This window comes from Sphaeramia orbicularis, chromosome 1, assembly GCF_902148855.1.
Source record: "Sphaeramia orbicularis chromosome 1, fSphaOr1.1, whole genome shotgun sequence".
Classification (NCBI taxonomy): Eukaryota; Metazoa; Chordata; class Actinopteri; order Kurtiformes; family Apogonidae; genus Sphaeramia; species Sphaeramia orbicularis.
In genome coordinates this window covers 18,658,149-18,681,177 of record NC_043957.1, presented here as the reverse complement: position 1 = coordinate 18,681,177, position 23,029 = coordinate 18,658,149, and the positions used below count along the sequence as shown (strand labels likewise).

Below are 23,029 nucleotides of genomic sequence, written 5' to 3'. Positions count from 1 at the left end.
TTTCAGCCACAATACACACTGTACTTTACATTAGGAGCAATGAGCTGCATGATAAAACATGGTGAAACAAACAACAATGTTGTAAACAAAATTATCTCTAAAGATAAACTTAAATATTTATTGCAATAGTATTTGTTACTACGTATAATCATATTATGGTTTGACATTATTGTGTTGTATCCTACTGTCCTGTGCTCAGTGAATCACTAATATGTTCGTATTGTGTCTGTATGTATGTATGTATGGAACAGCTTTGGATGAAACTGATGCAGAATGTAAACAAGTTCCACAAATTAAACCATTAAGATAATTATTTGATTAGATATTGTTACTGTGCTGAGTGATTATTTTAAGGCATCTGCCAAGTGTATAAATCCTGCAAACACAAATACGAATAGAATTTATTTATCCCACCATGGGGAAATGTCAGAGTTAACAGCAGCTACATACAACAAGCAGTCGCAAAGAGAAAAACAGGTAGAAAAACCACACGAGTGAAAATGAAAAATATAAAGAGAAAAATAAGAAGTTTGGTAGCCTATTTATATAAATATAGAATGTGAGTTAAAAATTAAATATTTACATATTAACATCATCAAATAAAAACACACATTTTAATATTTGTAAACTTCCTTTAAGAAATGCAGCCTATGTTGGTGTCCTTGTACACCCACACATGTTTTATTGCATCAGGACTTGCCAGGACATCTAAAAACACCGTTCTGCATATGAAGGACACAGTGCTATGAATTGTCTGCTCGCTACAACAACCTGTTTTTCTCATATTTTTAATTCAGATCACTGATCCTTCAGAGCCGAGGTTTGAAGTTCCAGTCTCTGTTCCCACTGCCACCATGAATGCAGAAAATCCAGACTATGTTGTAGAGCTGTCAAAGAACCCGTTTGGTCTCATAGTGAAGAGAAAATCAACAGGAATGGTGCTGTAAGTCTGCAACAGGCTTGTGCTGATTCTGTGTAATTCTGTAATATCTTATTATTCATTTAGTCTTTACATGTCTGTGTGATCTGACATGTACTGACATATTTTCAGACGCATTCCTTTTTGTATAATTTTATCACCTTTGACCACTTGCAATGATTAGAGGGTTTCAGTTGCACTTTATCTGTCAAGAATATATCACATTGTCAAAATCATTTCATGACAAGAGGTTAAAACAAAGGGTCCAGTCCGGCCCTTGGGATGAATTTGTGAAATGCAAAAATTACACTAAAATATTAACCATCCTTTTAGTTCAGGTTCCACATTTAGAACAGTTCAATCTCAAGTGGGTCAAACCAGTAAAATACCACTATAATAACATATAAATAATGACAACTTCAAATGTTTCTCTTTGTAAATATAAATATTTTCATGTATTTACACTAAAACAAAGTATAATTTTGCAAAAAATGTGAATAACTTGAAATGTCTTAAGGGAATGTTTTGTGTGTTTGTAGATCCACTATGATCTGTAAGTTATAATAAACTGAGGCAGAATATTGTTAAAATTTTACTTATTTTTTCAGTTTGTTCATGTTATTCACATCTTTTGAAAGGATAGTTTGTAGATGTAAACCTTTATTCTAATGTAAATTAACTTTTTTCTCTCTAAAACATATAGAAAAGTTTGGAGTTGACATTATTTATATATTATTATGTTATTATTTTACTGGTTCGGCCCACTGCAGATCAAATTTAGCTGAATCTGGTCCCTGAACTAAAATAAGTTTTACACCCCTGCTACAAATAATTACAGTTATAATTTTTCCTTTGTTTAATATAAATAAAATGAAATGGTATGATGAAAATATTTACATTTACAAACTAACCCGATCATTCATGAACAGCTTTAAATATCTTAAGAAAAATAAGCTATATTTTAGCAATATTATTCCTGTTACTAAATGTCTTATGCCTTTGTAAATTCACTGTGATCTGTAAATTGTAATGTTACTGTATTTTAGTGTGTTTTAGCATATTTTTTGTATATTTTAGTGTAGTATTTGGGTATTTTAGTGTATTTTTTGTGCATGTTGGTGTATAACCATGAGGCCCATTGTGCTGTTATTTATGTAACTGTATGGTCTGATATTTGACCAAAGAACCCTTGAAAAATGTATTTAAAAAGTCAAGAGTTCAGCTTCCTTAAACCTGCAGATATCCTGTGTATAAAAAAAAAAAATTAATTCCTAAATTTGTATTTCTTACTGGGGCCAATTTCAAGGCAGAATGGAAACAAGACACTTTTATATGCCCAAAAATTAACAAATGGGACAAAACTGTGCCATAACTATCTTAAAAGACTGAAGGTTTTTTTACTTGCTTACTTTTGTTTTAGTGTGAACACGACGGTGGCTCCTCTGTTCTATGCCAACCAGTTCCTGCAGTTCTCCACTGTTCTGCCCACTCCGTTCATTTATGGTCTGGGGGAGCACCGCTCTACTTTTCTGCATGACGTCCACTGGAACACACTGACCATGTGGGCCAGAGATGTCCCTCCTACAGTAAGGACACCCACCTCTGTCTAGAGTTTACGCACTATATTTGAGCTGTTTTAAATGGCATCATGCAGCGTCCTGGTAATTTTAATGTCTTCTTTTTAACCTCATTTTAAATTGCATTTCTTTCCCCATTTGTAAAATAGGAAAAGACGAATCTATATGGAGCTCATCCCTTTTACCTGGCAATGGAAGAGGGTGGAAATAGTCATGGCTTCTTCATGCTGAACAGTAATGCAATGGGTCAGTCTGCAGGTCGCCTCATACTTCCACTTTTGGATACTTGTGATAACACATAATAATGATTAAGCCAGATGATGCCACTTATGAAAATGAAGTTTCTGCAGATAATTTCAGCAGTGACGGACAGCATTAAGCAACTCTGACTAAAAACAGAAGTTACTGTTTAGCAGTATTACTCTTTGAAATCAGTGTTTCCCAACCTGTTTGAGCCATGGCACATATTTTACATTAGAAACATCACAAGGCTCACCACCAAACTAAAATGTCACAAAAAGTATATTGAAATATAATGCAAATATAGTCTCGGAACGAGAAAGCTGAGAGGGGTGCATCAGCGACCCCTCAGACGGACGTCTTGTCTTACGGATTGAGGTCCGTCGAAGTATAATTAAAGCATATCCCCCCCGTCCCGACCTGATCCGTGGGTCCTGCGGATAACCTGCTGATCCACGCATCACTAGTGAGGGGGGCTTTATCAACTGAACGCACTGCATTGGAGCCGGTTCACGTTCACTTTTTTTTCACTTTGCAAAGGGAAACTGGAGACTCTTGGTGTAGAGTGGATCATTGGTGCGTGCAGTCGTACATATCTATATCACACCACTTGCTTAGAGTACCAATCAGGTGAAATTGGATCATCTTCTGTGGCACATCTGATGATTTCCCATGGCACACTTATGTGCTGCGGCACAGTAGTTGGGGAAACACTGTTTTAAATTATATAAAACAGTTCATAATTAGGTTATAAACAACTAAATGGCTCATTAATAAGCTGCTGTAATGCTTAAGAAAAATAGCAACATTTACTGCTTAATAGTGAGCCTATGTTTTCCCTTATTTCCTCAGCTCTCATGGGTTTCTGAACTTCTTGTGTCAGCATTTACATGTGTCACTTTCATGTGATATTTATTAGTAAGATACTTGTGAACCACAATTAAGAAATCTTAATATTGTTACACTAAAGTGGGTTTTCCTTACGTTTCTGGGGCTGAGGTGAAGCAGTTATGTCATCGTGGGGTTTGTTATTTGACTAAAAAATTGCAGTTTCACAGATTATTTAACTGCCCTTTGGCCCAAGTTGAAATACAATATTTTTACCTTTTCTCATGAAATGATTGTGACAGTGCAATTTATTATAGATAGATAAAGTGTAACTGGGGCTTAGTTTGTAATCATTACAACTGGTCAAAGGTCAGTGGTCTGATGTGTGGAAATAGGATTAAAAGGAGAAATGTGTCTCAAAACAATATTATTCCAACTTTATGGGCAACAGTGTATTATTGCAATATTTCTACAAAAGTCATGCAGGTTATAGATTTTACGTTACACTTCAAGATTAGTCAGAAGAAAAACTAGACAATTACACATTGAGGTAAACATAAGGTCATGCTCTAAGCTTTCACATTTTTGTACCTTTTGAAAGATGATCTTGAATTTAGTGAGACTGTAATTGATGTTTCTGTCATGACACATCATCAGATACAGACAATTGCCACTTTTAGTTCGATAATTTTGCCTTCACTGAGACTGAAATGTGATGTTGAAGACCAAAGAAATGTGAGTGAATGGATTTGAAATGACTTAGATTCACGCTGACAGTCAGTGATTCATTTTGTCCAACATATAACATATATTGAGGTTCCACTTGATTTCCAGTTGTTTTTTTCATATTTTTTCCTTATTTATTTCAGAATGTTTTTCATATTTGGAAGTGAACCTGTAGTTACAAAAAGTAGAGAACCCCTGGTATAAATGTAGAATATGGTTTAATATACTGAGACAATATGAAGTAAACCAACTATGAAATTCTGCAACGTTGGGTATAAAGCACAATAGTAACTTGATCTTGCTGACTCCTGAGCATGAACTAACTCTTGAATACTGTTTACTAACGGCTTATTGTTTACAACCTTATAACCAGATAGAAGTCATTTTATGGTTATGTTATTGTAAAGTTGTACCTGAAGTTTGAAGTGGAGCTGTCATTAATTTCTACACTCTCACAGATGGGACTGAACTGTGCATAGAGTTTAATATTGACTGAGGTTTTCATCCAGAGGACAAGTTTTATCCCTGAAGTCACTGAGCTTGTGAACAATTACAGCTTTTGGTTTCCTGTGTCCTCAGACGTGGCCCTGCAGCCTGCTCCAGCGCTCACTTGGAGAACCATTGGCGGAATCCTTGACTTTTACATTTTCCTTGGACCAGAGCCTGGATCAGTGATTCAACAGTATATGGAGGTTATAGGTCAGTGTGAGTTCTTCTGTTCTTATCTGACTTGGCATCAAGACTCATACAACACCTGACAGTAAAGGTCATGGACTGAGCTTGTTCAGTGCATGATCAAAGACCGTTTAGTTAATTAATTCTTTTCTCAAGCGCTTAACCCTTCAACAGCAGCAATCTCTCCAGCGCTGCGTTTTGCACTTTACAGCATTCAAATTACTGTAACTCCTGAACTGTTTACGCTATCCACAGAATTCAAACAACATCACAAAGCTGAGATCCTGAGCTTTCCGACACTATATAACGCTTTGTGACAGCAGTGTGAGACTGTTACAAGTAGAAAGGAAATATTTCAGAGACTTCCACACAGGCTAAAAAACGCCTGGAAGTAACAAAAAAGATGAAGCCATAATATGGATACTGAATGCTCAAAATCAAAAAGTGTGTCTGAGCAGATGTAAAATAGTTAAAAGTTTATTTCTGCAATGTCAAAGTTTTGTTATGGACATTTACAGTTGTTTTTGATAATAAATAATGCTAAAAACTTAGTCGTATTTTTCTGTTCTGCTAAAACACACTGTTTTAAGCATTTATTATTTATAGTAATGATAGTTAATGGCCAGTTATTGAAAGTGAAGTTCTTCAAAACAACAAAGGTGCAAAAGAATAGGCCAAAAAGACAGGGTTAATCCTCTAGAGCAGAGGTGTCAAACATATGGCCCACAGGCCAAAAGCAGTCTACCAAAGGGTCCAATTGGACCATCAGGATGAAGATATCCAGGACAACAGATGGAAAGTGGCTCCTCTGCTAAATCTGGTGCACACTTCTTGTTTTTTTTTGTAACTAATGGCAATACACACTGTCCTGTAACTAAATAAATATATACTAAATACTATTAACAGTCAATGCAGGGGTCACATACAGCCCAATTTGATCACAAACACAAAAACCTATAAATAATGACAACTCTACATTGTCTGTTTTTTGGGCAAAATGTAAAATGCCATTATGAAAATGTTCATATTTACAAACTTTCCTTTCACAAAGAATGTGAATAAACAGAATGTGAAATTTCTTTAAAAATATATTTTTTGTCCTTTGTAGGGGAAAAGATTTTCACAGCACTACTTTCAAAAAAAACAAAATGCTGTCTACTGCAAACCAAAATATGTGTCAGAAAAAACTGTTGCATCATGCTATTTCCATTCAAGGCAATTATTTAATGTAAAAAAGCTAAAACTTTTGCTTACTGGGTCTCAGGAGGTTAAAACAGAGAATAATTTGGAGTTTTCATTATTTGTAGGTTTTTGTGCTATTATTTTACTGCTCTGGCCCACTTCAAATCAAATTGGGTTCCATGCGTCCCCTGAAATAAAATGAGTTTGACACCCCTGGTCTATTGGGTCATGGGGGTGCATGAGCCTGTTTCAGCTACCATCAGGAGAAGTTCATTGCAGAGCTGAAGTTCTGCTCACTGTACACAAAATGAGGTTTTATTTTGGGGCCAAAGGATCCATACGCCTATTCCCTTTAGGGCACAGTTACTACATAATCACTTAACTCTACTATTTGAGGCACTCATTTTGTACAGTGGTGTAAATCATCTCTTTTTAGCTACTGTACTAATTTAGCTAATGTCATATTGAATTATTTTTGACATTTAAGATTTGACTGGGGCTCTATGTAACGACCTTATCTGTCTGCCTCCCTATTATCTGTATGTGCGTCTTTTGTTTCCAAAGCTTAAAAGCAAAACAGAAACATTGTTTTTGTTTACATTGTCCAGTGTTCACTTAAAATAAATAAATAAATGAATAAGTAAGAGCTCATATGGCCGTAGTGCTAATAGTCTTTGCTACTGCTGTTTGACTCCATTTAAGTTTTTGCTTTTATTTTCATTGTAATGTGAAAATGGAGCACAGGGTCATAGATAATGTTCAATGGACATGTGCACAATTACTGCTGGATTTTGACCTCAGACTGATGAGAAAGTACTTAAATCCTGCTGCCGTCGTCATGTATTGCAGTTTATTTCACAGATGATGCAACAAGCACTGAAAATGTCAAAGTGTTGGTTTGAAGATTTTTTTTTTTTTTTGTACACAATATTTGCTTTAAGCTATTTCTTTGTATACTTTAGTGTTGTTGGCCTCCTGTTATTGTTTTTTTTTCCTAAAGGTTTCCTTCGTATTGTTTTACCTTTGTCACAGGATACCCAGCGATGCCGATCTACTGGGCAATGGGCTACCATCTGTGCCGCTGGGGTTACAAAACTAGCAATTCAACTTGGGATGTTGTCAGGAGCCTGAGGAATTATGGGATACCCCAGGTAAAATAGACTCAACAGATTATGTGCCTGAAACTGTTTGATTCCTTTATTCTTATGAGACTTTTGTCAGTGTGTTTTCCAATTACCTGTCATGAGGGAATTTCTGCAGATTTGATATAAATGAAGGGAATGTTTCAGTGATAGTGGTTCCTAAACACTTTTCCGTATAAGTGGCAGCTGTCTTGGTTTATAGAGGTGCCATTCCTCTGTTGTGTCACCACTTAACCCATAAAGACCCAAACATCCATGATCGTCCAGAAATATGTACTGATCTAAAATGTTTAATACCTTTTGATCCACTAATCCTATCAATACATGTAAATAACTGGTTTAAAATACAGTTATTCATCTTTTCATGGTCATCAGATATGACCCATTTGGACGTTCAGAGGCTCCGTAGTTACCATTGAAACACCGTCGTCATCTACAACATTTGATTCACCAGTAAAATCCATGGAATTTGATAAAGGACAGTGGATGGAGAGACCTGGTTTTTGTTCAGTTCATGATAGATGTTGCTGAAAAAAATCACTTAATCTTCCGTTTTTTTCTGTTTCTGATATAACAACCTTTGAATTTACTCTGAAATTTTATGAACATCTACATGATCAGTAAATTAAATGGAGAAAAATGCCTGATTTTTACAGAATAAATGCATAGCAAAGTTTTACTGTAAATGGCGGTAAGCCACTTAAGAAAGGGCAAATATAGACAAAAATTCACACTGGGTCTTTATAGGTTAAAATATAATGTTATCGGACACATTTAAAAGTTGTATCTGAGCAGGAAATCTGAATTCAATGCCAAGATGAACATAGAATAGAACAGAATAGAATAGAGAGTACTTTATTGTGAGCAGTGTGGATGTAGACATAGTAAAAACCGCATGTATCTATGACAAATAATTCACTAGGACCCTATCAATAATACTGTAGTGAACAACCTTTTTTCATTGCTACTGAATTTGTTTATTGTTTTCATGGTAAATTGATGTGTTGATTCCTCTGTATAATGTCAGACAATGGGAAAAAGTGTTGATCTGTGTTTCCCAAAGCCCAAGATGACGTCCTAAAATATTTCTGATACTAGAGGGGGTAAATATTGCATTGAAGAAAAAGACTTGAACCAATTCACCAGTCATCAAAATAGTTGCTGGTTGATATTGAGAACTTCAGCTACAGCAAAAAACATATTACACTGCTCAGAAATACTCTTCACTACATACAGTATATTATGAGTATGGACTAAAAGATAGAAACTGCAGCTGTTTGTGGCAGAATACAACCACAATGTCATAGTTTTAGTTTGTAACTCATTGTTTTTACAGGATGTTCAGTGGAATGACATCGACTACATGGATAAATTCATGGACTTTACTTACGACCCTACAAATTTCGGCACGCTGCCCGACCTGGTCAAAGATCTACACGCTCATGACCAGCGCTATGTCATTATCCTGGTACACAAGAGTTTGTACTTGTGTTGATTCATACATATTATATCTGTGATTGTGTGTCAGACTGTTTTTTTTTTTTTTTTTTTTTGTTTTTTTTTTCTTTCTCTGCAGGATCCAGGAATCAGCAGCACTCAGCCCGAGGGCTCCTACTGGCCTTATGATGAAGGGCTGAAGAGAGGAGTTTTCATGAAGGATGATGAAAATAGAACACTTATAGGGAAGGTGTGGCATAAAAATGACATCTTTTTTCCCTTGTTAAACACTTCCAAAAGGAATCATCAAAATAGAAATGGTCGATCCGTTCTTGCAGGTGTGGCCTGGTCTGACGGCATATCCTGATTTCTCCGATGAAGTGACACACGAATGGTGGTACGACAACCTTCAGAAGTTCCATCAGAAGGTGCCTTTTGATGGATTATGGATTGTAAGTATTGGACTGGGAGACAGTGTTAAAAATCTTTAAATACTCATCTCTCAGCCTCCTAACTTGTGTCCTTTTCGGTTTTAAGGACATGAATGAGCCGTCAAATTTCCTGGATGGGTCTACTCATGACTGTCCGTCAAACCACTGGGAATACCCTCCATATACACCAAGTGAGTGACACAGATCTGAGCACTACTCTCTCAAATACATTCATACAGTCATCTAAATATGCAGTTTAACTTCCAGGTGTGCTGGGAGACTTGCTGAGAGCCAAAACAGTGTGCGCCTCTGCACAGCAGAAGCTGTCCTTGCACTATAACCTGCACAGCCTTTATGGACTTATGGAAGCGAAGGCCTCTGCAAGGTCAGGGCCAATAATGACAAGAAGACTGCTAGCCTTTTTATGTAAACATGGACAATAGTTATAATTTCCTTTAAACCTTCTCTATGTTCTCTGTTTTTCCTTCTCTCATTATTTTGTCCAGTGCACTGAAGAGGATCACAGCAAAGAGGCCCTTTGTGATCTCTCGCTCCACCTTCCCCAGTCAGGGCATGTATTCTGGACACTGGCTGGGAGACAACAGGAGCCAGTGGAAGGACCTGTACACTTCAATAGCAGGTTAGATCATACAGAGCCACATAAACACACTGGCAAGTTTTCGGTTTTTAGAGACTACAAAGAGACTGGGGCCTTTATGAAGCTCAGGTCTAAAATTTAACTTTGTGTTTTTGTATTTGTCCTTTATTCATAATTTACCTCTTAGAAGTGAACCTCTAGAAGTACAATGAGGCCAGTTTAACCTCATCAGAAAAATATGCAATACTCGTCTGTTTTGAGTGAGCTTAAAACAACGGATGTTTATGTACAGTGGTGGAAAAAAATTTTTGGACATCGCATCAAGAATCACTTTAAATTCATTGAACTCTGCCAAGTAGTGTATCATTCTCCAAACCCACATGCATCCTTCTGCACATGCTCTGTTACATAGAGGTCAAAACTAGATGTTTGAGCAGAAAATGAAACACATCCAGGACATGACATGCTGACAGTGACAACAGTTGAGTTTGGTTACTTTTTGTTGTCAACAATATACCAAACGAAAATCATTTCCATTTGTTTGCGTCTGTCTGATGCAACCACTCCTTTGGAAAAACAAAAAACATTTTTCCATAAATACTTCATGATAATACTTGAGATGATGTAAAATTTTAAGGGTGGCCAAAAACTCTTTTCCACTGCCGTATATGACCACTTGGCAATGTGAGCCAAAGGTCATGAAAAATTTGTATCTGTTTGTATTCGTCAGAATCGATAATTATCACAGTGTACTGTATGTCAACAAATATCATTACTGCCTCCAGTTTGAAGGCTGACCTTTGGTCCTGAGTGAAAGTTAAAGAAGCCAATTGATTATCTGTGGTTTTTATTTATTGTCAGAACATGATGAACGTTTAAAAAAACACTTCAACAATAGGGGAAAAGACAAAAATGATGAAATATTAGTTCAGCATCAAAATACGTGTGTGTAAAGTGAAGTAAAATGCAAAACATTCAGTTATTTTATAATGTAGGTGTTAGACAAAGGAGTCAGTCTAATGCTGATGGTTGTCATGATTTTTTTCTTTGGCCAGTGCTGCTTTTTGGTTGTATGACTAAGTGCTGAAGTGTTGAAAGTAGCAGAAGTGCTTAACCAGGCACATTAAACAGCAGACTCCAGGGGTTTATTTAGCCTTCTTTTTCCTTAGCCTGTGTTAACAGCCTTTAGTTTCTGCCGTTGTTTAGTAAAATGACTTCTGCTTTATATTTAAGGTGCGCCACAGTGGGTTCAAAATGATCATTTGACTTTGAATTATAAAAAGACAGTGTTGATGTGCTTTTCAGTTAAGAGCCAATAAAGTTTCTGAAGTAAAAATTTATGACATTTAGATAGATCATGTAGATGAGTTAAAATTTTTAAGCGTTTAGAATTTTAGATGCTCAATCAATCAGCTGCGTATGACTTTCGTCACCAATTTTTCATTAAATCTGTAAAACCCAAGTCATAGCCTAAGTATCAAGAATCCGTAAGTCTTTCTGTGATTACACACCTGAATCTCTTCCTTCACGGTGAACAATTTCCAAGTGTACTCCACCATAAACAATCCATTTGTTTACAAACAGAGCCAGTAGGTCACTCAGGCATTTTCAGACATTTTTTGTGACGTGGATTGTGGGAAGCGGCTGCAGTATCAAGAGGCAATGAAGCTGTTTTGGTGTCTGTTGCCGCTGCGGCAATAATGCGGCTGCATAGGGCTCTGCTTCCCACAATGCATTATGACTGTGGTTACAAATCAGCCTTGGCTAGAAACACATATGCATGACATCTGTTTTGTATTTTACATGAAATAGTGCCTGTTGGATTTGTCCTTGTTAAATAAAGGAAAGGCAGTAGGTTTTGCCTTTCCATCCGAGAAGTGAGTTTGGTGATATTGAACATAAAAAAAAAAACTGATTGTGCTTCTGTTTTCACACCGTCTTATATTTTACTGTAGGAAACTATAATTGACAAATTATTTAAATATGGCTCATCATTCCTGCCACACCTGAGTTCCTCCATATCTATCTTTTTCCATTTTTGTGTCTTACTGTTTTCTCCCACCTCCTTTTTTCCCCCTGTTCTGCTGAAACGCTCATGTCTGTTTTGTTCACCGCAGGTATCTTGACCTTTAACCTCCTGGGCATCCCCCTGGTGGGAGCAGATGTATGCGGCTTCAGCGAGGAGCCACAGGAGGAGATGTGTGTTCGCTGGACACAGTTGGGCGCTTTCTATCCCTTCACACGAAACCACAATGCCCTCGACATGAAGGTGATATCACAGACTCTACAGATAATCTATTAAACCCTGTCAGACACTGGAAAGACTCAAAGACAGACTATGTGATGTATTCAAAGTTATATTTTCTAACCTTGTTCAAATTTCTTTATAGCCTCAGGACCCAACAGCGTTCAGCCCTTTGGCCCGAACCGCCATGAAACAGGCTCTGCTGCTGCGTTATTCCCTCTTCCCTCTGCTCTACACGCTGTTCCATCACGCCCACGTACATGGACACACCGTTGCACGACCACTAATGTTTGAGTGAGTACATGGGCTCGCCCTTTTTTTCCAGCTGTTTCTTACACTTTCAGCCAGAACTGTGGGATATGTCAAAATTCTCTCATTGAGCCTGTTTACGTGACCATAAACATCTGATAACTGAGAGTAATCAGATAATTGTAATAATTGGATCTGATGCATTTACATGCATTTCAGAAATTTGGTAATCGAAAAACCTTGGCTTACATGTTTCCTGAAATCATTGGACTTCTTTTGGAGTACGTATGTACATAGTGATGGTAGTCAAACTTCGTGTAAATTTCTTCCATCACTTCCATTTTATATGATTTCTTCTGCTTCTGTTTTCTTTACTTCTACTACATGCACAGATGGAAAATAATGAAATAAATCAGATTAACAGGTATACAGGAGTATTAACAGGAGTACTGGGGAGAAATCCAGGTGTGTTAATTGGATTTCTCATAATCAGATTACTGCTGTTATCTGACGAATCATCAGATTATCCTGTTTGCATGATCACAAAATCTGATAATGATCAGAGTTTTCGTGTGCATGTAAACGGGCTCGTCGGATGTTTGGTTGTTTTTCCTTAAATTCAGACAGATTTGCTTCCATAAACATGTACTCATTGAAAACATTTTTCAATGAGTTTAATTTTATTTTATGAATTTCTGGTGCTAAAATTATGTCTCTGACTTTATTGCTTTAGAGTAGTGGAAAAAAGTTTTCAGACACCCTTAAAATTTTACACAATCTCAAACATGAAATATTTGCAGAAAAATCTTTTTTGTGTTTCAAAAAGTGTGGCTGCATCAGACAAACAAATGCATTTTTTTTTGTTTATTGTTAACATGAAAAAATAACCAAAATAAATTCTTGACAATTTCAACATGTCGTGTCCTGGATGTGTTTCATTATCTGCTGAAACATCTAGTTTTGACTCTGATGAAACAGAGCATGTGCAGAGGGGAGCACATGGGTTTGGAGAATAGAACAATACTTGGCAGAGTTCACTGACTTAAGAGTGATTCTTAATGAAATCTATCACAAATGCATGGGGTGAACAAAACTGTTTTTCCACCACTGGAGAATTCACCCATTCAAGTTTTTCAGATACTCATATTCATTCATATTTTCTCACTTTTGTAAAATGATATAATGTGGCAGAATGTAAAGGGTTGATTTTGTGTCACAATAATGATGATACTTTTAATGAAGCTTTACTGTGTTATACAAATGACTGCATTTAATTGTCCATGTCCTCAATCTACTCGACAGGTTCCCGAAAGATGTGAAAACCTATGGTATTGATAAACAGTTCCTGTGGGGGCAGAGCTTACTGGTGACACCAGTGTTGAATCCTGGTGTGGACTCGGTGGTTGGTTACTTCCCAGAAGCACTGTGGTACGACTACTACACGGTAAGAGCCACGCCCACAAAAAGACACCACCTAGCTGTGAATTCCACCCCTCTGCCATCAGGGGTGTTGTTGGAAATCATAGAAAACGGAAGTTATGTTGTCAAACATGAGCGGAAGACAATAACAGGACGTTTGAGTCTACCATCACTATGTATATACAAAAGAATTCCGATAACGGACTGGAGCATCAATTATCGCATTTTTTAAGTGCATGTAAATGTGCTAGATCTGATTATTACAATTTTCCGATTACTCCCAGTTATCCAGTTTTTATGGTCATGTAAACGGGCTCATTGTCTTAACCTCACGTTTGGCTACATCACTTCCATTTTCAGCAATTTCAATGTTTTTCCACATGTACAGATGTAAAAGAATGAAATAAATTGAGTAATGGGTATACATGCATGAAGTACTGGGGAGAAATCCAGGTGTGTTAATCTGATTTCCCTTAATCAGATTACATCTGTTATCTGATAAAAACAGATCAGATTATGCTGTTTACATGATCGCTTGAATAAATGTGATGACTCCCATGATCTGTGTTGGTATGCATGTAAACGGGTTTAATGTCAATGTGATTGCACTTACCATCATGTTTAGTATTTAGGTGCAGCTTGTGAAGCTCTTGGATGAGTTTTTGGGACAACGACCCTGGTTTTAATTTTCAGCGTCAAATCGGGGGTGATGCACCAAATTTGGACAGCAACGTTGACCTACATTTTACAGGTGTTTGGCGGTCAGTGGATGGTCATGGGGGCAGATAGAAGCACAGATGTCATGGTTGGAATACTGGTACTGGTAGGGGAGCAGGGAGCAACAAGGGTATAGATGCAGTGCAGGACTCATGATCGAAAGGGGCCGAGGGGTCATTACAATGTTCAACAGTGGTCTTGTAACGCTTTACAGTACATTTAATGTCACATGTGTTCCTCTGCCTCTCAGGGAGATGCTGTGCACAGTAAAGGTGAAGAGCTGCAGCTTCATGCACCTTTAGACAAGATCAATCTGCATTTGCGTGAAGGCTCTATTACACCAACACAGGTAAATGCACGTTTGGACACTTTCCAGGCTTCATTTAATGTTAGGATCACATGTCCATGGATGTGGCTGCTGCTGTGACAAACACACAATGACACTAAACAACACACAGCACTCCTTTACCTGTTATTAGATTAGAAGTGCAAACAGGTCATAAATAATGAAAAGTAAAGACTAAAAACATGGTGCTGTAATTAAATATAGATATTAAAAACTGACATCTGATGCCATGTATGCATCCTCTACTGTTGTAACTTGAAAATTTCACTACTCTAGGTTGCATGACTTGCAGTTGCTATGGTAATGTATGCAAAATTTTAATAACTTCTGTTCATTGTAGGGATTTCAAAGTAATGCCGAATTATTGGAAATTCAATTTTCTATCCATTACCTATCTCATTTGTCATGCGTGTATGTATAGATTTTGAGTTATTGGCATCTAAAGTGACCAGGGCTCAAGCGCTGAATTTGCATATTCACAAAACAGGTTCTATCCTGAAAACTAAGACAGATATCGACTAACTTTGTATTATCAACTTATAGGAAGTCGAACATGGACTTTCATTTGGTACCAATTTTGTTGACCTTCAATGACCTTGAATGGTCAAACTCAAAAATCATGACTTTGAAATTGCCCAAGTTTTGACCGTAACTCCCTCAATTTTGCAGATCGAGAAAACAACTAGTATCAGGTTATAAAGCGTGAAAATACAGGCCAAAGTTCTCTGGCAAAGGCCTCTGGCAAGCGCATTAGCTATGGCAGTTTCGTTTGTCATATCAGAATATATACAGACTTTCTTTAAATTTCATATCCCCCTGAGACCCTGGAAAGTAAAAGTATTGGCTTTTTTTTCCTTTTTTGAAACAATTGTGTTGATTGGAAACGGCATAATGCAACAGTATTTTTTTAATGGCCTTTGCAATGGGCAGCTTTGTTTTTTGTTTTTTTTTTTTTTTTGGGAAACAAAGCTGTGGTACCTCTGATATGACCCCCCCTGTTTGTTCATGTGTGCGTTTAGACTCCTAACCTCACCCTGTGGGTCAGCAGTGGTCAGCCTCTGCATCTGGTCTCTGCTCTGACTGAGGACGGATCTGCCACCGGAGACCTGTTCTGGGATGACGGAGAGTCCATTGACACTTTTGAGACTAACCAGTATGCATACATTGTCTTCAACGTGACAAAGGTACTCGCACTTACCTTTTTTTTTTTTTTTTTTTTTTTTTTGAATTATGCTACTGCCCTGTTCCTGCTTTGTTTGTGTTTGTAACTGAACACGAACCATGTCTGGACTTGTTTGATTCATCTGTATGTGCTGATTGTTGATGATGAACAGAGAAATTATTCTCGACAGAACATCTTAAAAGCTTCATGGCAGATGCTCACTGTGACCTTTTTGGCTCCTTCATTTTATACAGTGAAAACCAACTTGTTGATATTGTTCCATTTAGAGAAAAAGACCCTTTTCCATTAGGCAGGTTTAATTGGCGTGAGGTGAAAATGTATAGCACATATTTAGGTAAGACATACTTTTCACATTTCTGTCTGTGTTGCCATGGTAATGCTATGCTTGCAACAATATACACTTTCTTTTTTTTTTTTTTTTTTTTCATTTTGTTTTTATCGGAAAAGGTGACAAGATATCTTCATATTTTCTTGTTGGAAAAATTGGTTAGATATTTTAAGACACCCCATCAGAGTAAATATAGAGAAGGCCCAAAAAACAGACCACAACTCAAACAGCAATTACTTAAATGGATAAATATCTAAAACAAGCTAACAGCCTGAGACCAGCGTACATCATGAATAATTTTACTAAAACAGACCAGTGTGACAAACTTTGCAGCGCCCAGTTAACATTAAGCAGATCCAACAGTACAAGGATTATTTCTCTCTCACTAAAACTCACCAAACAAGACAAAGAAGAGCAGAAATACAGGTTACATTATGAAGCGATGATTAGGAATATTATGTTCCCTTTGCTGTTTTCTGATCATAACTTGGTTTTGTATGAATGAAACCTCTCCTGTTGGCTAGTCCATTGTTTTGCGTTGCATTGAAATTATTCCAACCAGAATCGAATGGCCCAGTGTTTAATGCTACAATTAATGATCTGTCAAAACAACTGCAAATCTTATTAAATCACTTTGCATCTCCTCCCCCAGTCTGAAACTAGAACTCCTACAACTACATTAGCGATAATGTCATTATCCATACCTTTAGAGCACAAACTGTGAACTACACATCTTCAGTAAAACTTAACAGTAGTTTTTACATGTGAAAAGAGAGTTTTTTACCAGTGGAAAGTACTGGTAGATTTTTCTGTCTGTGTTGTTACATTTGAAATAATTCAAGTGAATTTGACTGGTTTGTTAAACTTCAAAGAGTAAATAAATCACCAGATATAAGTAGCAAAGATTTACCAAAAAATACCTGAAGATAATGAGTCACTGAGCTTACTTCCTTCACATACTCTGATGTCTTTTGTTATATGTATAGTTGAGAAGATATTTGTGGACTTGACCTGCTCCGTTTGTGTTCACTGCAGAATGTAATGACGTCTCAGGTTCTCCACAACCACGTGGAGGCCACATACATCACGGTGGAGTCGGCCTCCTTCTACGGTGTGAAGGAGAAGCCCAGCAGGGTCCTAGTGAACACCCAGGACGCTCTGTTCACCTACAAAGAAAACCAGGTGAGCTTTGGAAACAAGACCTTTGGAGTCATGGACGTAGATACAGGAAATGGGAAAAACAGTCATGTATGGTGTTAGAATTAGGGACGTGGCATGATTTTAAATAACACTTGTCTTAACCCATAAAGACCCAAACAGCCACTGGTGATCAAAAACATTTACTGATCTAAACTTTTTAATACCTGTTGATCCACTTATCCTATCTATACATATAAATAATTGATGTAAAGTGCAGTTTCTCAGCTTTAAATCATAATCAGATATGACCCATTTGGACGTTCAGAGGCTCTGTAGGGAACATGGAAACACTATCATTTTCTACAATGCTGATTCACCAGTAAAACCCATGGAGTTGGATCAGTGACAGTGGATGGACACACTTGTTTTTACATTCAGTTAATGATATCTTCACTGAAAAAGTCCCTTTTTTTTTCTTTTCTTTTTTTTTTTACAGGGTTTCTGCGGGTCATTAAAAAGCATTAAAAGTCATTAAATAGATTTTGTGAAAATTAAGGCTTTAAATGGCATTAAAAAGCATTAAATTCTATGTCCTGAGGCATTAAAAAATTAAATACACTTGATGGAAAAAAAGCAGTTATTCATGATTTATTTTGATTATATAAACATTTAATAATTTTGATCTGAAGTATGTTGTGATGATTGGCCAGCGGAACCGTTTAGTTTGCTACCGTTTATGGCCGATACACAGTCACAACACCGGATGCTTGGAATGCTACTTGCTGTGAGCGTGCACATGCCGTGGCAAAAGAGCAGAGGGAATATTAGCAAATGTCAGAAAAATGGGAAAATACAAGTTTCAGCAGAAGTGATTGGAGGAGGAACTATTCCGAACCTGGTGAAAGCCTGTCGACAGTAAACTGTCATGTGTGTATACAGTACAGGCCAAAAGTTTGGACACACCTTCTCATTCTTTGCATTTTCTTTATTTTCATGACTATTTACATTGTAGATTCTCACTGAAGGCATCAAAACTATGAATGAACACATGTGGAATTATGTACTTAACAAAAAAGTGTGAAATAACTGAAAACATCTCTTATATTCTAGTTTCTTCAAAGTAGCCACCCTTAGCTCTGATGACTGTTTTGCACACTCTTGCCATTCTCTTGATGAGCATCAAGAGGTAGTCACCTGAAATGGTTTCCTAACAGTCTTGAAGAAGTTCCCAGAGATGCTTAGCACTTGTTGGTCCTTTTGCCTTCACTCTGCGGTCCAGCTCACCCCAAACCATCTCGATTGGGTTCAGGTCCGGTGACTGTGGAGGCCAGGTCATCTGGCGCAGCACTCCATCACTCTCCTTCTTGGTCAAATATCCCTCACACAGCCTGGAGGTGTGTTTGGGGTCATTGTCCTGTTGAAACATAAATGATGGTCCAACTAAACGCAGACCGGATGGAATGGCATGTCACTTCAGGATGCTGTGATAGCCATGCTGATTCAGGTTGCCTTCAATCTTGAATAAATCCCCAACAGCGTCACCAGCAAAGCACCCCCACACCATCACACCTCCCCCTCCATGCTTCACGGTGGGAACCAGGCATGTAGCATCCATCCGTTCACCTTTTCTGCGTCGCACAAAGACACGGCGGTTGGATCCAAAGATCTCAAATTTGGACTCATCAGACCAAAGCACAGATTTCCACTGGTCTAATGTCCATTCCTTGGGTTTCTTGGCCCAAATAAATCTCTTCTGTTTGTTGCCTCTCCTGAGCAGTGGTTTCCTAGCAGCTATTTGACCATGAAGGCCTGATTCACGCAGTCTCCTCTTAACAGTTGTTGTAGAGATGTGTCTGCTGCTAGAGCTCTGTGTGGCATTCATCTGGTCTCTAATCTGAGCTGCTGTTAATTTGCGATTTCTGAGGCTGGTGACTCGGATGAACTTATCTTCAGCATCAGAGGTGACTCTTGGTCTTCCTTTCCTGGGGCGGTCCTCATGTGAGCCAGTTTCGTTGGAGCGCTTGATGGTTTTTGCGACTGCACTTGGGGACACATTCAAAGTTTTTGAAATTTTCTAGACTGACTGACCTTCATTTCTTAAAGTAATGATGGCCACTCGTTTGTCTTTACTTAGCTGATTGGTTCTCGCCATAATATGCATTCTAACAGTTGTCCAATAGGGCTGTCAGCTGTGCATCAACCTGACTTCTGCACAACACAACTGATGGTCCCAACCCCATCAATAAGGCAAGAAATTCCACTAAGTAACCCTGACAAGGCACAGCTATGAAGTGAAAACCATTTCAGGTGACTACCTCTTGATGCTCATCAAGAGAATGCCAAGGGTGTGCAAGGCAGTCATCAGAGCTAAGGGTGGCTACTTTGAAGAAACTAGAATATAAGAGATGTTTTCAGTTATTTCACACTTTTTTGTTAAGTACATAATTCCACATGTGTTCATTCATAGTTTTGATGCCTTCAGTGAGAATCTACAATGTAAATAGTCATGAAAATAAAGAAAATGCGAGGAATGAGAAGGTGTGTCCAAACTTTTGGCCTGTACTGTATATATAAAACTACATTATAAATTAATTTAATATATAAACATTAAATCTGTTTAAAGTGGCATTAAAAAGCATTAAATTAGATTTGCTGATACCTGCAGAAGCCCTGTTTTGTTTCTCATATAATACTCTTTGAATTTACTCCAAGTTTTCATGAACATCAACATTATCAGTAAATTAAATATAGGAAAATAGATGATTTACATTGAAAAATGCAACATATAGAGGATAATATTATTATAAATGGTGAAAAATCAATTAAAAATGGTTAAATATAAAGAAAAAATTATTTGAAAACTGCCACAAAAGTAGCACTGGGTCCTTTATGGATTAATGTAAAATGCCTCCAGAATGAAAGTAGTGAAATGTTACCAATTTTGAGTCACTATTTAAAAGATTAAGTCAAAAATTCTGGTTGTCTGTAGTTTCCAAGATACGGTCTTAGGTTAAAATGTGAAATGGTGAGAATTAACGATAGAATGTGTTTTACTCCAAAGGAATGTTTGTGTCAGAGCTACCAGATCTAAGATAATGTCAGCTGATATTAAAATCCAATGATTCCTGATTGCACTGTTCAGATTAAGGTCAAATGCAAAAATCTCTGATATTTTATTCGATTTAGAGCGACAAAAGGAAGTGGCTCAGCTTAAATATGAAAATATATAGATTTCATGTTACTCACGCTGTTATGAGACAAAAACAGATCTGAGTCGCATTTGACTGAAATGATCAGATTTGAGGCACTTTTGTTTGCAGTGTGAACATGACCCATAGTCATGTAGTGAGTTTATAATGTCAAAAGTAATCACAGAAGTTATGGAACTGGATGTGTTTTAGTTTTGTGTTGATTGATTATATGATTAGTATTTATCATGTGTTTTTTTTTTTTTTTTTTTTTTTTAAAGGGATGGGAATGTTTCTATTTGTATTATTTATATTACATCCATTGCATTTTGTACTGTTCATACTGTTTTAACTTCATTATTGTTTTTTAACTGAGCTCTATATTTTGTTCTTCGTGGCTCATGATGGATGAGAATAACAAATCATTGACTCATTAAAAGATGCCTAGTGGCAGAGAGTCAGTCTTCTCCTATTGTCCCTTTAAAGGGGTCATATTTTGCTAAACCCACTTCTATTAGTCTTTGGTTCATTTATTTGTGTATTTGGACCCTAATAGTTCATAAAGTTTTAATTTGAACCCTCCAGGTGCTGCAAAACTATCTTTATATTAATTTTGGCAAAAATTGAGTGGATTTCTACAACCCATATTAATTACTGCTTAATTTGTTCAGTTTTATAACTAGTTACATCATGACATTTACACATATAAGGTCAAGACTTCTGACCAACATTTTTTCAGAGTACCCCATAATTGTTTGTCAGCCGCAGCGGTTGTAGTCCATACTGAAAATATGTCCAAACTTCGAGCCGATTACCTAAAATGTTCAGCTGTTGGACAGAAAGCACAGTCAACAGCCTGGAGGGGGTGGAGCCTGAAGTGGCTCATTTGCATTTAAAGGGCCAGCGCTCAAAATGACCTTTCTGGAGTCATTAGTCAGAAATAGGGTTGAAGATGGACCTGTGGAGTTGAATTAATGAAGAATTCAGACCCAACTATAGTATTTACAGTTTATGTAGACCACAGGGAAATGTTTTAAAATGCAGAATTCCATTTTTTTTTTTTTTTTTTTTTTTTTTTTAAAGCAAAATATCAGTCCTTTCATGAATGTTACGGCTGCCTGGTTTTTGTATAAACCTCAGTACTGGTGTGAATTAACTCTCGATGCTGAAATGAGTTTGTTTCACTGTGTCTCTGCAGGTGTTAACAGTCGCAGATCTGGGTCTGAACCTCAGTCAGAACTTCACCATCAGCTGGATGTAGTGAATCACATGATCTTATCTGTTTTTTGTTTTGTTTTTTTCTTAAGCTGCAGTCAGTCAGTATTGGTTTTATGATCATTTCATTGTTTGGATTGTGTAATCCTGACACTGGGTGGTTTTAATGTTGTTTACCGCTTGATTTCACATCTCATCCTGTCAACCTGAATTTATGCTTATTCATTTCCTGTGAAAGTTAACACACTTACATACTGTCTTCCAATCTATTCTTTAATAGTTGTTGACATTTCATATGAAACCTGCAGGAGAAAACAAATGTTCGTCAGTCACGACAAGTAAATCCAGTCCAGTTTTACATTGGTCTGATTTATTTTGCAAAGCTTTTTCATCTTATCAGAACCAACAGAATCAGAAATGAAACCTCATCACACATTCAAAAACATAGGATAGTCTAGACACTGCTTTAAATATCTGTGCTTTTAATAAATACAAAATTTCTGCTTTACTCTGACCTTATTGACACATAAGTATCAGTTTTGCCTTGGTTCATTTTGATCAAATCTGTTTCTTTACTCTTATCAGCAGTATAGTTATGTGCAATAAACTCGAAATATAATTAACATTTAAGAAGTGAAAAGTCCAAATATAGTTCATTACGTGATGTGTATATATAAAATGCTGTTGACGGCCTTTTTTGCACTATTTAGCTGCAGCATTTACTTTAGCTGTAAAGTAAATGCTGGTGCCTTAAGGTTATAATTAGTGTTCTGCTTTATAATGTCTCTGGGTTTTTTAAAGAGGATTCTTAGCTCAACATTTTATTATAAACCTAAAGACTATAACGCTGCTCTGCCTGAGATCAGCTTTAACTGCAACATCATCCCAAAAAAAGCCATGTCGTGTGATCATTTTACTGTGAATTTTCTCTGCACTATTTTTACATCCTCGATGAATGTGGTTAAAGTGAATAGATCGAAGACGGTGGTTGAGATCAGACGCCTTCAGCCTAAATTGGACCATGATGCTGTGCAAATATGACCAGAACTTTATTTTTGCAACATTTCAAAGCAACTTTGGGATATAATGTTATATAGAGTGTGTATGCATGTGTGTGTGCTGAACTGCAAATGACACATCCATGTACAGATTCACAGCAGATTGTAACGTGTGTTAAGTGACAAAAACTGTTTTAATATTTGTCTAATTGCTGAAATGTAATTAAATTAAAAATATAAAAATAA

General features: G+C 37.0%; 1 protein-coding gene across 2 annotated transcripts in view; it reads left to right on the top strand.

Moving 5' to 3' along the window:
- Positions 1-23,029, top strand: part of gaa2 (alpha glucosidase 2) — a 30,034-nt gene extending 7,005 nt beyond the window's left edge. For both annotated transcript variants that reach the window (XM_030125551.1, XM_030125479.1), the window contains exons 4-21: positions 798-943; positions 2,340-2,505; positions 2,646-2,742; positions 4,870-4,989; positions 7,180-7,298; positions 8,626-8,757; positions 8,866-8,976; positions 9,065-9,178; positions 9,264-9,348; positions 9,425-9,542; positions 9,664-9,797; positions 11,873-12,024; positions 12,146-12,294; positions 13,552-13,693; positions 14,636-14,734; positions 15,751-15,915; positions 17,278-17,424; positions 21,769-23,029. In XM_030125551.1, the coding sequence (XP_029981411.1) occupies positions 798-943; positions 2,340-2,505; positions 2,646-2,742; positions 4,870-4,989; positions 7,180-7,298; positions 8,626-8,757; positions 8,866-8,976; positions 9,065-9,178; positions 9,264-9,348; positions 9,425-9,542; positions 9,664-9,797; positions 11,873-12,024; positions 12,146-12,294; positions 13,552-13,693; positions 14,636-14,734; positions 15,751-15,915; positions 17,278-17,424; positions 21,769-21,831 (2,259 nt within the window). In that variant the 3' untranslated portion in view covers positions 21,832-23,029. The remainder of the gene's footprint in view (positions 1-797; positions 944-2,339; positions 2,506-2,645; positions 2,743-4,869; positions 4,990-7,179; positions 7,299-8,625; positions 8,758-8,865; positions 8,977-9,064; positions 9,179-9,263; positions 9,349-9,424; positions 9,543-9,663; positions 9,798-11,872; positions 12,025-12,145; positions 12,295-13,551; positions 13,694-14,635; positions 14,735-15,750; positions 15,916-17,277; positions 17,425-21,768) is intronic.